The sequence below is a fragment of the Culex pipiens genome, chromosome 3, assembly GCF_016801865.2.
Source record: "Culex pipiens pallens isolate TS chromosome 3, TS_CPP_V2, whole genome shotgun sequence".
NCBI lineage: Eukaryota > Metazoa > Arthropoda > Insecta > Diptera > Culicidae > Culex > Culex pipiens.
This window is the reverse complement of record NC_068939.1, coordinates 11,454,428-11,469,036: the sequence shown is the minus strand read 5'-3', so window position 1 is coordinate 11,469,036 and position 14,609 is coordinate 11,454,428. Positions and strand designations below refer to the sequence as shown.

At 33.1% G+C, this 14,609-nt stretch overlaps 1 protein-coding gene across 2 annotated transcripts in view; it reads right to left on the bottom strand.

Annotated features, from left to right (window-relative positions):
• Positions 1-14,609, bottom strand: part of LOC120432606 (RNA-binding protein Musashi homolog Rbp6) — a 1,179,690-nt gene that overhangs the window by 73,478 nt on the left and 1,091,603 nt on the right. For both annotated transcript variants that reach the window (XM_052709473.1, XM_052709474.1), the window contains exons 9-10: positions 5,797-5,879; positions 1,952-2,036 (exon numbers count right to left, since the gene is read on the bottom strand). In XM_052709473.1, coding sequence (XP_052565433.1) covers positions 1,952-2,036; positions 5,797-5,879 — 168 coding nt within the window. The remainder of the gene's footprint in view (positions 1-1,951; positions 2,037-5,796; positions 5,880-14,609) is intronic.

Here is a 14,609-nt window from a genome sequence, read left to right as displayed (position 1 = left end):
GATATGGCAACATTAGAGGCACGATGGAATTAGATGCTGTTCCCCTAGTTCTCCTCCAACTTAAACAAAAATATATTTGAAAAGCTGAGAAAAACCAAAAGTCAGATAAACAATGTCCAAAATGGAAAACTGTAGAGAATCACTCTTATTATTGGCTCAAAAGTAGGCATTTTTTACATATATATTAAAAAAAAATGAAAAAAAAAATACTAAACCCCTTTGATTATGTTAAAATGTATTATTTGTGATAAAACGTTAAATAAAAAAAAATCTTGCACGGATTTTTGAATATTTGCACAGAATTTATATAGAAACTTTTAAGGAGAAATGAATGATGAAAAATTGCTTATTTGGACCAAATGAATTGATGGTCAAACTTTCATACAAATTAAAAAAAAAAAAACAATTAAGGTTGATTTGCGAAACCGTAGAGGATTGTTCAACTTATAACAACAACTGAATTTTGAAAAAAAAAATGTAATAAATTGTACAAAATCTCATAAAAATATCCACAGAATTCTGTAAATATTCTACTAAGATGTCAATTGTAACAATTTCCACAAATATTCGTGTTCAACCTTCTAACTCAGTACCACCATTGCGCCCCTCAAGACCTCCAGAAAAAAACTTTCGCTGATTTCTGTTGTGAAGATGCTGTTTATCTTTCACCAGTACCAACCTCCGGTTAGTAACTGAGGGGAGGGTCACTTGACGGACAACCTCCCCCCCCCCTCCTTCTTTCCCCCTTCAGTACCGGGGACAAATGATTAACTAGAAAGCATCCGCTCCCTCCCCCGTTGTGGTGAAAAGAAAGACCACCGCAAGTTGACCGTAATGACTGGCTGCTTCCGCCTCGGTCAAAATGAGGAGAAAACATGATTAAAAAAGTTTTCCACTTGAGCGATTCATCAACAGCCGGTGGTGATCTCAGCAAGCGTGGTGGTGGGGTGGCGGATTTGACCTGATTTTCCCCCGGTTTCGGGCCACAGCTTTTGAAGCGTTTTCGGGGTGAGCTACTTCAACTACCACCATCACTCCACGACGTGGGACTACGTCAGCGTAGAGCTTGTCTTGTTTTTTTGTTTCTACTACTTGGTTGGAAAATCTACGTGTTGTATACATTGTTTCTCTCTGTTTATTTGTTTTGGTTTTCTTCTCTACTTGGTGTTGCAGTCTTTCCGGTTGCAAGATTTGTTCAAATAGTTGGTTCTTGGCTAGTGTTTTCTTCATAAAAACTAAATATCTCTCTCTCGAATAGCTAACTCAACGATGTTGATGACTACAAAAACGGAAACAAAAACGCGTCTACAGAGAGGACCCGTGCTAGCCACGTGGTCTGATCTGGGAGACCCCTTCCCCTTTTACTGAGGTCGCTGAACCTGGATGATGGTGGTAGTTGGAGGTCATAGGCCAAGGGCGGCGGCCTGCAGCGGATACAGTGCCGACAGGTCAAGCCCCTGGGCGCTCAACAAGTCCCCAATGGGGTACGTCAAAGTGGCCGTGGCCCGCGGCTGGTTGTGCACCATTTGGGCGTGGTGCGGCCTCATAGAGGCAGCGGCCGCCGCGTTCGCCGCCAACAGCCGTTTATAGGTCAAATCCGCCAGCAAGGACTGCCCGTTGGCGTACTGAAACAACGACGGAGTGCCGGGCAAAATGTGGGTGGTGGCGGCAACGGCCGCGGCAGCAGCAGCCGCAGCTTGGGCCTGTGCCTGTTGGTTCGCGGCCAGCGCCGAGGCCGGAAGGGGGTACGGGGCGTACCGCAGGGGAGCGGAAATGAGCTCCCGGGCAGCGGCGGCTGCGGCGGCGGACGAAGACACGGCCGTCGCCGAGTGGTGTGGGTGTTGGGGGTGGTGCGTGGCGGCGGCAGCGGTGGCCGCAGCAGCGGACGACGAGGGGCCTACGCCGGCGGGTCCGGCACCGGCAGGGCCACCACTAAAGACTACCAACTCACCGTATGTCCCACGTCCTGCGGTGCGCGTTTTCGCCAGGTTCGCCGGCAGCATCACTTCTTTGGGCTGGGCCTTTTTGCATTCGACCTGCGGGGGGAAAACAAGAGGTATTGTTATGACATTTTAGATTTCTGGAAGGTTCTGGTTAAGTCAAATCAAGTTCAAAATATCGTTGTTAATTCATTTATTTCTGGCAGCTTTAACCTTCTTGGTCATTCGCTGCTCAAAGTACAAAATAACTCTTAAAGGTGAGCATTTGAAGTTATATTCATTAAAATCTTCTTGTGTAATGAATAAAAATAAATAATAAATAACCATAAAAGGAAATTCTAATAAGTTTTGAAGGTTGAGGATTTTGCCCTTTTCCCATAAAATTTTCCAATATGTATCTTTTAGACAATTTATGGGGAAAACTTTTCATCGAAACTTCCCTGCTAATTTCCTATATTTATAAATAACTTGATATCTATGTAAAATCCTCTAAAAGCAGTAATTAAACGTCAAAGTTTGATATTCCAACATTAGGTGCATTTCCAAAACTATTTTAGCAGTTCTATAGCTTCTCACAAAAATGATTTAATTTCATAATGTTATTCAATGATTATCTTTTTCATTTCTTATGTCTAAAGTAGTCATCTTGCATCTAGTGCGTCCATCCCGGGAATTTTCGGGAAAAATCCCGGTATTTTTCCTAAACTATCATCTAGGGGAAATTTACCCTTTCTCAGCCTATTTCTATTATCGCCCTGTCAGCACTTTGATCATGAATTACAGCTTTCATAAAGTGATTTTTACTGTTCCAAAGTAATAAATAGCTGAAATAAAAGTGAGCAAGCAACACTCAATTGATGAAACATCTGAAAATGTTGATTTAATAGCGGAAAATGGCAAAAGTGATAAGAATTGGTCGAAAGGCTTAAAGTGATTAAAATGTTTATATTTCCCCTATTATCTATATTAAATTTTATATATTTTCAAAAGACTGGGTATTATATTTTCGTATATTAAGGATTTAAATTTTGAAAAATAAATCTCCTGTAATTTTACAGACGATTTTTCCCAGTTGGCGGTAAATTTTACATTAACTGGTATCATTTTATTTGTTGTCGTTTTTTTTGAACATTTTCAAAAAAAAAATTAATATATTCAAAAAAAAATATTTATAAAAGATTTTTTTTAAAAAATCACATTGGATACAAAATTATTGTTCATTTAAATCCAAAGCACAACAATTAAAAAAATATATATCCTTTTTTAATTTCTTTTCAGCTATTGAAAACTGTCGTCCTTGTTTAGATTGAAGTGTAGATTATCACCAATTAATATTATTGAGCTGATTCTGTGATTTTAAGCTTGAAAACATTACAAATATAATGAATACATAGATTTTATGACTATTTCAAACCTCGGGATATTTTTCCCGTTTTCCGGGAAATTCAAAACTCGGGAAAATTGAACCCAACATGCATCATATGTTTGTCCATAAGACCCTTTAATTCAGATCGACACCAAGTCTTTGGCAATGTTGAAGTTTTTGGTTAGGCAAAATGTGTCTTGGGACAATTTACAAAAAAAAAATCTATATTTTTAATTTCATTTTTTTCCACAGAGAATCTGACTCAATATGAATTTGACAGCTATTGCTCTTCTCGTATCGTATGCTAAGAACATATAAATAAGAAATAAGTAATTATCAAAACAGTTAAAACTGTTGTGAAACGTGGTGGGACTGTGATGTAACAGAAAAAAAAGTTTGTCTGTGTAATTTCATCCGCGAATTTTGCTGTGTAATATTTTTCATTGTTAAATTTCATGCCATAAAATTTCGAATACATGTTGTACGAATCACTAGTCTTAGTTATGAATAATTATTAAAACTGTGAAAGAAATGTAATTTTATAACTAATTTTTTTATCATGAAAAATCATCCAGTGATTCTACATATTTGATCAAAATAAGCAACAATATTCAGATTTCGGGAAATTTCTTTGTTTTTTTTAAGAAAGGTTTCACAATATCCTCTATAAATTATAAGAGTTGAATTACTGTCAACAATTTGCCAAATTTTAATGAATCCATGAAAAATATCTGAGGTTTCACGAATTTTTCCAAATTATGGTCTCAAATTCAAAAATTGTAAAAAATCTTGTTCTCAATGAAGATATCTTTTAAAAAAATATATTCATCCCCACTCCCTCTATTTTTTTTGAACTTGTGAAATTGTGATTTTAAAATAATTATTTTTGGAAAAATAAAAAAATCTCAACAAACCTCAAAAAAATTTCAATCATTTGCATCGTTTCCAAGTTTTTGCAATATGTTAAGGTGATTATTTTAATTAACTGTTTAATTATTGAGTACAGTCTTGCCTTGATTATCGAATTATTCAACAAAATTTCATAATTCATTTGTTTTTTGTTTTTTTTTTGTTTACTTTAAAGCCCCCACTCTACACTGAAGTGATTAAAAAAAATCCCAAACTCAAGTAAAAAAATGAAAAAAAAACGATATCAATTTTTCCATAATTCGATTGTTTAATGTTCCTAAGAAACCTGTTCATTATAAAACATATTTGTATTTGAAAGGTTCAAAGCATTTTCTATTTTTCAATATTTTTGATTAAATTATGACTGCTGGTTTAGGGCGTTCCAAAAAAAATGAAAAGTTGTCAAATCTTTTTTGCTCACCCCTAGAATGATATATTAGGATGTCAGGAACAATGTTTTCATACAACAAAAATTCCCAAAAATGGTTTACAACTCGCACGCAGAGCTTGAATGAAAAAAGTGCATTTTTCGAGTATTTTTTCAGAAATGCGCGTAACAATCATACTAAAGTCATTCAAAATTAGTCGCCTTGGGCTTCAAGTTATAGTTTAATGTCCCCTGAACAAATTCCTGTACAGACATAGTCCTTAAAAGCTTGTGTTTTGGCATGGCAGGGCGTTTTAGGGAGAAAAAATTGTATTTTTTAGCTAAAAAAAATCAAAAATACTCCCCAAAACGAGCCAAAAAATTTTGCAGCCAAAACGTATGCATTCATCTTATAGGAAATTTTACGGAGATCATTTTGCTTTTTTTAACATTCAATTTATGTCCTTGCAAAGCCGACATATTTGCATTTTAGTGAACAAAAAGTGACAAATTTTCAAAATTCTTAGTATATAAGCGTTTTTTGCATAAAACATGGGCTACTATGATTACAGAGAAGGCATATATTTTGGATATTTTTATTTTGCTCGCTCAAAAACGATATTTGTTAATAACATTTCATGAAAAAACATGAGATTTTCTCACATTTTGACGTAAACTGTGTAAAATCTGTGTTTAAAAAAATTAAAAAAAAACTTAAGCTATGTTATAAAATGAAAAAAAAAAATAGTATCAACATCAGTGATCTTTAAAATTATCTTAATTAAATTCTTTCAGATCATTATTGAAACAGTTCAGATTCTTACATAGACATTTGTATAAAAATTAAAAAAATAAATTTCAAATCTGTTAGTTTAGGGCTGGTAAACTTCCGATTTCATGAAAATAAAAATTAAATAGGGGAGAATAAAAAGTTGTAATGGTCTGATGTTATTGCATTTGATCTGATAAAAAATATGATTAGTTAAGTCACAATTATTTTATCAGTTGTGACGAGTTATGACAAGAATATTTTCATACTCTGCTTGAGTATCTACGAACACAATTCTTCAAAACAAAAGTTTTAAGTATATTTTTTAAACTAAAAAAAAAAATACCTTTTGAAATCATATCGATAAAACAATTTCCTTGAACTAGCTCAATTTGTAATTCCCCCATTAGCAAATCCCCCCACTTTATGTCCCCAATATACTCACCATTTTGTTATTGATTTCGTGGAAGTGGATCTCGCAAACTTTGTCCACCACGTCTTCGCTCTGAAATGTGACGAATCCGAAGCCTGGAAAGAGAGAAAAAGAGACGGGAAAAACTTTAATTAGTTTTCTCATTTACACCCTCCAACGCCGCTGTCTTGGAAAACTTTCTCGAGCGGATAGTAAAAAGTCCATATACGGGTGGACTTAAAAACTTCCTGTTTGAAGTTCGAAGCTCATGAGGGTTTTCTCGCTGCGCTTCGAAAAAAAAAAACAACAACTTTAATGATTGTTAATGATGTCACTCTTCGAGCGCACTTTTTCCCCCCGAAGGGGGAGGAGGTAGTTATCACTTTATTTTGAAAAGTGCTCCCTGCTAGAGTGTGTGTCTTCTAGGATTCGCGGCTCAGCGAATGGCGCCAATGTCGATGTTTATCGAAGTACTTAAAAAGTAATTTTATGCACATACTTTGGCCAAGTCGCGCCCGTCTTTTCCTGTTTCACTTTTTTTTCTTTCGAAACGCAACAATCGGGAATAAGTTGAGCTTGAACCTGGAGAGAAGGGTGAAACTTTAAAGTTTTATCGAGGAACTTTTCTGTTTTCTAGCTTCTTTGTGAAGGTTGTGTGTGTGTGTGATGTTACTTTTAAATTGTGTCTAGCCCCTTTGCAGATAGTGTTGAGGAATTTCTGTGGAAAAATTGTGAGAAATTGTTGTGTCATTTGAATTGTTGTTTCGTGTCTAAAATTTTGGTTAAGGTTGAAGAATTTATGATTTTTTTTCCCCCGAATTGATGCAAAACGTTTCTTTTTTCTCTCTAAACTAGTTCAAACAGTCTGCCAACGGAAGAGAACCCACTCTACCGTTCATAATTGTCCTCAAACAAAATGCCTCAGTGCCACAATGCGGTTGCTCACTTGTTGTGTGTTGTTCTCCAAAAGTACACACACAAGAAATCCACATAACGACCAATCCCAATACCGTTTCGGAGTGGAAAAGGACCTCCCTTTGAAGGCGGCAAAGAAAGAAAAACTTTGTCACACATGCATGCCTGTGCGAGCAGAGCCCCGGAATGCCGACACACACGTGCACAAACCGATTTTTCCGAATGGAAAAATTTCCATAAAAGCTTTTGTTAAATTATTTTACTATTACTCCTTATCGTGATGAGAGTCCTTCGTTCTGGAAGGGAGGTATCGGAACGTGACACAGACACACAAATACACTTATGCGGTGCATGCTTTCTTTTTTCCCTTCTATATGAAAATTGCTTATACCAACAATAAAACGTATTTTTAGAAGAGTCCTGTTTCTTTTTCAACGCCGACAGGGTCGTCAAAGAGGCTGCCTCTGTTGGAAAATGGATTCTTTGTTTGTTTGAGATGATTTTCCGCCAAGACGATGATAAGCGGTGAGAACAAGTTGTTTTTCAAGCATAACTCTTCTGATCATGAAGTTCTGAAGGGTTGTCAAAAGCTTTCTAGGAGGGATTGGATATCTGACGATATCAAAATTCAAAAAAACCACATCTTTCGAAGCTTAATAGGTTAAGATTGCAGTTTCCGCTAAGTATATTAAGCTTTAAAAGCTTCAAAAGCTCAAAAAAGCAACCCACTCTGTAAGTGTGGTTGGTGAAGCTTTCGTTCGATTTGAAGCTTTCGCGTTTTCTGAGATTTTTTGCTTTTGCCCACGTGTGCCTTTTTTGATATTTGCCTAAAACAATCAAAACACAGCATGGCACGTGCCAGTCTAAACGATAAAGTAGCAACTCTTCAAAAGAGTTTAACTTGTGTGTTGTTTGCTCCTTAAGGGGGTGGGCTGTAAATAAGCAAACTTGAAACAAAGAAGACTCTTTCGAAAAGAAAGTTGGTGAAGTGATTCAAAAGGGGCAATTTTCTTGCTAATAAAACAAAATTTTCGTTTTGATAAATAACAAAAAAAAAAGTTCAAAGTTCATCCAACGTCAAACCAGCTGGAAATCTCTCCTCAATTGTCACCGACGAAACATTTGCCAGCCATAAAAACTGATTTCCAAATGGTTTATATATGATTTTCATTAAAATTTTAACTGCCAAGCCAGCGTCTCTGCATTCGGTGCACAACCATAGAGTTTCACATCCCAGACGACACAAGCTGCCATTATCGTAAACAAACACACACACTCACATTCGCTCTCGCTGTGTGTGTTTTAAATTTTGAATGTTGAAACTCTTTTTTTGCTTTTTGTTTTGTCGAGCTGTAAAACATTACGGCAAATTAAGTTACCCATTTTGGCGTCATCTCGCGACGAACCGAAGGACGTCGAAGTTGCCACTAGTGTGGAGGTTTTTTTGTTTTTGTCTTTTGCTTATTTTTTCCCTACCTTTTGCTGGATGCTGTCAGTTTTTAACCTCTGGAGAAGTCGTCATTTGTGGCGAGGTAGGGGTGTGCATCTTGTTTGTAATTTTTGTTTAGCATTATTTTTTGGAAGTTCATCAAAAGCTTTAAGAAATTTAAATTACCAAAAAAGTTTTACTTCAGTTACGGACTTCAAATAGTGTTTACCTTATTAAAAAAAATCATTAAACTCGACTGTTCAATTACGGACTCCAAATTATAAGTACTTAATGCGAAGATTTATGTGAATTCGGTAAGCTTTCTAGTACAGACTTCAAATAATATATATAGAAGCGACTAAAAGAGACTAGAATAGACAAGAATAGACTAAAATAGACTAGAAGAGACTAGAATAGACTAAAATAGACTAGAATAGACTAGAAGAGACTAGAATAGACTAGAATAGACTAGAAGAGACCAGAAGAGGCTAAAAGAGACTAAAAGAGACTATAAGAGACTAAGAGAGACTAGAATAGACTAGAATAGACTAGAAGAGACCAGAAGAGGCTAAAAGAGACTAAAAGAGACTAGAATAGACTAGGATAGACTAGAATAGACTAGAAGAGACTAGAAGAGACTAGAAGAGACTAGAAGAGACTAGAATAGACTAGAAGAGACTAAAAGAGACTAAAAGAGACTAGAATAGACTAGAATAGACTAGAAGAGACTAGAAGAGACTCAAAGAGACTAAAAGAGACTAAAAATACTAGAAAGACTAGACCAGAAGACCAGATTTTGAAATCTGAACTTCTGGACTTCTGATCCTCTGAACTTTTGGTCTTCTAGTCTTCTGGTGTTCTGACCAAAAGGTCTATAGATCAGAAGTTTAGAAATATGTTTAAGGAGTTTAAATGTTAACTCCCGGAGTCGCCATTTGTGGCTCGGTAGGATTGTCCAACTTATTTGAAAGTGTTGCTCAAATCTTCTGAGATGTTCATCAAAATTTTGAAGCTATTGAAAGCTCTTAACAGATATCTATTGAACATAATACTTCAATTACGGACTTCAAATAGTACTTACTTGATAAAAACATTTGATTGACTTTGACATTTCATTTACGGATTTGAAATTGAATTAACTAATTACAAAGATTTATTGGACTTCAATGAGATTTCAAATACGGACTTCAATAATAAGATTCTAAAGTTCGGAAGACTTAGCAGATTTTGAAGACTTAGAATAATAAGAAAAATAAGAAATATTGGAGAAATTTAGAAAAAATTAAAAAAAGTTAAAAAAAATTAAAAAAAATCAAAATTGAAAAAAAAATTTAAAATTAGAAAAGTTAGAAAAATTTGAAAAATTTGAAAAATTAGAAAAATTAGAATAATTAGAAAAATTAGAAAAAATAGAAAAATTAGAAAAATTAGAAAAATTAGAAAAATTAAAAAAAAAATAGAAAAATTAGAAAAATTAGAAAAATTAGAAAAATTAGAAAAATTAGAAAAATTAGAAAAATTAGAAAAATTAGAAAAATTAGAAAAATTAGAAAAATTAGAAAAATTAGAAAAATTAGAAAAATTAGAAAAATTAGAAAAATTAGAAAAAATAGAAAAATTAGACAAAATAGAAAAAAATAGAAAAAAAAAAAAGAAAAAATAGAAAACATAGAAAAATTAGAAAAATTAGAAAATTTTGAAAAATTTGCAAAAATTTTAAAAATTTGAAAAATTAGAAAATTTTGAAAATTTGGAAAATTTAGAAAAATTAGAAAAATTAGAAAAGTTAGAAAAATAAGAAAAATTAGAAAATATAGAAAAATTAGAAAAAATAGAAAAATTAAAAAAAATTGAAAAATAAGAAAAAAAAAAATTGAAAAAATGGAAATATTAGAAAAATAAGAAAAAATAGAAAAATTAGAAAAATTAGAAAAATAAGAAAAATTAGACAAAATAGAAAAAAAATAGAAAATTAAAAAAATTAGGAAAATTAGAAAAATTAAAAAAATTAGAAAAATTAGAAAAATTTGAAAAATTTAAAAAATTTGAAAAATTTGAAAAATTTGAAAAATTTGAAAAATTTGAAAAATTAGAAAAATTAGAAAAATTAGAAAAATTAGAAAAATTAGAAATTATAGAAATATTAGAAAAAATAGAAAAATTAAAAAAAAAAATAGAAAAATAAGAAAAAAAAGAAAAATTGAAAAAATGGAAATATTAGAAAAAAAAGAAAAATTAGAAAAATAAGAAAAATTAGACAAAATAGAAAAAAAGAAAAAAATAGAAAATTAAAAAAAATAGAAAAATCAGAAAAATTAGAAAAATTAGAAAAATTAGAAAAATATAAAAAAAATAAAAAATTAGAAATATTAGAAAAATTAGAAAAAAATAAAAAAAAAAACATACAAAAATAAAAAAGGAACAATTATAAAAACCAGAAAAAAAAGTTACAAACAAAAATTGGAAATTTAGAAATTTTTAAAAAATTAGAAAGATTAGATATATTCGAAAAATTATAAAAAATATAAAATAAGACAAAGAATACTTAGAAGACTTAGAAGCCTTAGAAAACATAGAAGACTTGACTTTTGAGACTTGGAGGGCTTGCAAGACTTTTAAGACTTGAAAGACTTGAACGACTTGGAAGACTTGGAAGAATTTGAAAGACTTGGAAAACTTGGAAGACTTGGAAGACTTCAAAGACTTAAAGGACTTGAACGACTTGGAAGACTTGGAAGACTTAGAAAACTCAGAAGACTTGGAAGACTTGGAAGACTTGAACGACTTGGAAGACTTGGAAGAATTTGAAAGACTTGGAAGACTTGGAAGACTTGAAAGACTTGAAAGACTTGGAAGACTTGAAAGATTTGGAAGAATTGGAAGACTTGAAATACTTGGAAAACTAGAAGATTAGAAGACTAGAAGATCAAGAAACCAGAATATTAGTATAAACTTAATCAGATTTCCCCGCCCGTGTGGATCAATCGGACCGCGCACTGGACTCACAATCCAGAGGTCGCCGGTTCGAATCCCGCGGCGGGCGCTCTAAAATTCTTTGTGTAAATATGGGTATTCGGCGCCGTCGCTCCGTGCCATACTTTCATACACTTAGGAGCCCAGGGCGGCGAAGTCCTTGTAGATCAAAAGGAAGACACTAGTGGTTGGTACTAGCAATGGTGGCCGACAGCTATAAAGTCAACTTCGTTTTTTTCGTTTAATCAGATTTCTAAAAATTTTCATGTAAGGACCTCAAAATATATGATCACTAGGCCAGAAGATCAGAAAACCAGTACTTCTGAAGATTAGTGATTCTGGGATTTAGAAGCATTCATAAAACTTAGGAGACCGAAAAAATAGAAGAGGACCTTAAGTTCAAATTCAAGAGATTCAAAAGTTTATAAGACCAAATGTTCAAAAGAAGAATTAGAAATTTAGAATACTAGAGGTCCAGAAAACCAGATGATCATAAGATTTGAAGATGAGGAGGCCATAAAGATGTTTAGGAAAAGCTTCAAGTACCTCAGAGGTCTCAAGTACATGCTCATCGAAACTAAAGTGACATCTCTATCCCGCACAAATGGGCGGAAGAATAACTACACTTGCGAGTGCACTCGAAACGCGGCGGCGGCATAACAGCATAATATAAATAAACACAAACTAGTTAATGCTCTATTCATGAGCTCATTTGGCGTGTGCCAGTTTCGGGGCGGAAAGAGGATAGCAGCAAATTCCTCCGCGTGCACGACACAACCCAGGAAGGCAACGACTGCCGTCGAATGCTCGCGCAAGTTCTACTCGCGAGTGAGTGCCATACCGAGACCAAAAAAAAAAACTTTTCCACAAGCAGTTATGGTTCTTTTTTGCAGCTTCGTACGCCGGACGACCCACTCTAGTTAGTTTTAACTAGATCCTTGTTCTGCATCTTTGGATGCTGCCGTCGTCCGTCCGGGGCTGCACACGCTGCTGATGTTGCATTTTCATGAAGCTCTCCGAACGGCAGCGCACGTCTCTTGCTAGTCGACTCATAAAATAGCATCATTATGGGAAGCACATTAGTGTCCTCTTGCGAGGGTGGAACTTGAGGGGTTGAGGGTTGAGGGTTTTGCACTGGGAAAATTGAGATCGCAACTGGAGAGGAGGGTCTTTCAGCAGATTGAAGGTTCAATATGATAATTCACTGGAAGGTTTGATCGATAGAAGCTTCAGATTTGAGTGGTTTGACTTGTTAGTTTAACAGTATTTCAATTACAGCGAAACAGTACTCTCCACTATCTTTAACAAGGAACGTTTCAACAACCAGCCATTCTTCCCCTTTTAAAGACAAATCTCTTTAATCAACCCCTTGTCACCCCAGGTCACCATCAATCACGCAAACTTTCCGCCATCCCAATGTCTCCGGCGTCTGCCAAAATTTAAAGTCATTTATTTCCAAAATTAATTTCACCCATTTCCCAGCTAGCGAAACCCCGCCCGACCTCCCTTCTTCCAGGTGCCCCCTTCACTCAACCTCAAAATTAACCGTAAATTTGCCCTGACACCGCGCTTCCCTCAAGACTCGGCGACGCGCCCACAAGAATGATCATCACCTGGAGTAGAGCTCGCGGCGTCACGGTGGTCCCCGAGTGGCATCAGGTTCCACTTGGTCTGCGAGGCAGTTTAACTTTGTTGTCCCCCGACGGGGCGGGGTGGGCTGGAAATATTGACAATTTTGACAATTTTGACAATTTTGACAATTTTGACAATTTTGAAAATTTTGAAAATTTTGAAAATTTTGAAAATTTTGAAAATTTTGAAAATTTTGAAAATTTTGAAAATTTTGAAAATTTTGAAAATTTTGACAATTTTGACAATTTTGACAATTTTGACAATTTTGACAATTTTGACAATTTTGACAATTTTGACAATTTTGACAATTTTGACCATTTTGACAATTTTGACAATTTTGACAATTTTGACAATTTTGACAATTTTGACAATTTTGACAATTTTGACAATTTTGACAATTTTGACAATTTTGACAATTTTGACAATTTTGACAATTTTGACAATTTTGACAATTTTGACAATTTTGACAATTTTGACAATTTTGACAATTTTGACAATTTTGACAATTTTGACAATTTTGACAATTTTGACAATTTTGACAATTTTGACAATTTTGACAATTTTGACAATTTTGACAATTTTGACAATTTTGACAATTTTGACAATTTTGACAATTTTGACAATTTTGACAATTTTGACAATTTTGACAATTTTGACAATTTTGACAATTTTGACAATTTTGACAATTTTGACAATTTTGACCATTTTGACAATTTTGACAATTTTGACAATTTTGACCATTTTGACAATTTTGACAATTTTGACAATTTTGACAATTTTGACAATTTTGACAATTTTGTCAATTTTGACAATTTTGACAATTTTGACAATTTTGACAATTTTGACAATTTTGAAAATTTTGACAATTTTGACAATTTTGACAATTTTGACAATTTTGACAATTTTGACAATTTTGACAATTTTGACAATTTTGACAATTTTGACAATTTTGACAATTTTGACAATTTTGACAATTTTGACAATTTTGACAATTTTGACAATTTTGACAATTTTGACAATTTTGACAATTTTGACAATTTTGACAATTTTGACAATTTTGACAATTTTGACAATTTTGACAATTTTGACAATTTTGACAATTTTGACAATTTTGACAATTTTGACAATTTTGACAATTTTGACAATTTTGACAATTTTGACAATTTTGACAATTTTGACAATTTTGACAATTTTGACAATTTTGACAATTTTGACAATTTTGACAATTTTGACAATTTTGACAATTTTGACAATTTTGACAATTTTGACAATTTTGACAATTTTGACAATTTTGACAATTTTGACAATTTTGACAATTTTGACAATTTTGACAATTTTGACAATTTTGACAATTTTGACAATTTTGACAATTTTGACAATTTTGACAATTTTGACAATTTTGACAATTTTGACAATTTTGACAATTTTGACAATTTTGACAATTTTGACAATTTTGACAATTTTGACAATTTTGACAATTTTGACAATTTTGACAATTTTGACAATTTTGACAATTTTGACAATTTTGACAATTTTGACAATTTTGACAATTTTGACAATTTTGACAATTTTGACAATTTTGACAATTTTGACAATTTTGACAATTTTGACAATTTTGACAATTTTGACAATTTTGACAATTTTGACAATTTTGACAATTTTGACAATTTTGACAATTTTGACAATTTTGACAATTTTGACAATTTTGACAATTTTGACAATTTTGACAATTTTGACAATTTTGACAATTTTGACAATTTTGACAATTTTGACAATTTTGACAATTTTGACAATTTTGACAATTTTGACAATTTTGACAATTTTGACAATTTTGACAATTTTGACAATTTTGACAATTTTGACAATTTTGACAATTTTGACAATTTTGACAATTTTG